Consider the following 1,009-nt stretch of genomic DNA (forward strand, 5'->3'; position numbering starts at 1 on the left):
TACTAAAAAATAATAAATTATGGGTACAAAGACTGAGTGGTTCTACTATAGCGTGAGGTCTACCACACTATAACGTGAGATCTACCTCCCGTTAGTACTATAGCGTGAGGTCTACCATTTCCATACATTTATCTTAGCGATAAACACATAATTTGTATTTATCCTACGACTGACTTAGATAATTGGATTTCTAATCACATTCATATCAAAGGTAAAAAATAAACATGTTATCATATATTTCCATACATTTATTCTAGTGATACACACTTCGTGCATCTTCTAAGAATGACACAAATAGGTTAGGTTAGGTTAGGTTAGGTTAGGTTAGGTTAGGTTAGGTTAGGTTAGGTTAGGTTAGGTTAGGTTAGGTTAGGTTAGGTTAGGTTAGGTTAGGTTAGGTTACGTTAGGTTAGGTTAGGTTAGGTTAGGTTAGGTTAGGTTGGGTTAGGTTAAGTTAGGTTACGTTAGGTTAGGTTACGTTAGGATAGGTTAGGTTAAGTTGGGTTAGGATAGGCTAGGTTAGGTTAGGTCACGTGGACAGGTCACGTTTTTTATGTATTTGGGCAGGTCACATGATTGATGGACAGGTGCTGGGAACGTCCCGGAGGAACGCGGGTCACACGATAGACCTCTTGTTGCACCTGGGTAGGTGACATATGGCGGTAGACCTCACGCTATAGTAGCACCGACTGAGTTATGTACTATATTCAAATTACTGTATACTCGTAAAGTGAATGGGAGTATTAATCAATAGGTGCGTGGTAGAAATATTAGTAAATTTGATAAATGTGTGAAATGAGGACATTGTGGAAAGCATGTTTGAAACTGGCCAGAGAATTCAGTGTAATAGCCTAATTAGGTAACGAGTTTGAGAGGCTGACACTTTAAAGGAAAAAGAAACTGTGACGAAGAAGAAGAAGAAGAAGAAGAAGAAGAAGAAGAAGAAGAAGAAGAAGAAGAAGAAGAAGAAGAAGAAGAAGAAGAAGAAGAAAACTTGTCTAGACTCGTA

The 1,009-nt window shown here is 38.2% G+C and overlaps 1 protein-coding gene across 1 annotated transcript in view; it reads right to left on the minus strand.

Annotated features, from left to right (window-relative positions):
* Nucleotides 1-656, minus strand: part of LOC143027380 (uncharacterized) — a 26,130-nt gene extending 25,474 nt beyond the window's left edge. The window contains exon 1 of the mRNA XM_076188663.1: nt 573-656. Coding sequence (XP_076044778.1) covers nt 573-656 — 84 coding nt within the window. The remainder of the gene's footprint in view (nt 1-572) is intronic.
* Nucleotides 657-1,009: the final 353 nt, after the last annotated feature.

This window comes from Oratosquilla oratoria, chromosome 8 (assembly GCF_046742065.1).
Source record: "Oratosquilla oratoria isolate Oo_2021 chromosome 8, ASM4674206v1, whole genome shotgun sequence".
NCBI lineage: Eukaryota > Metazoa > Arthropoda > Malacostraca > Stomatopoda > Squillidae > Oratosquilla > Oratosquilla oratoria.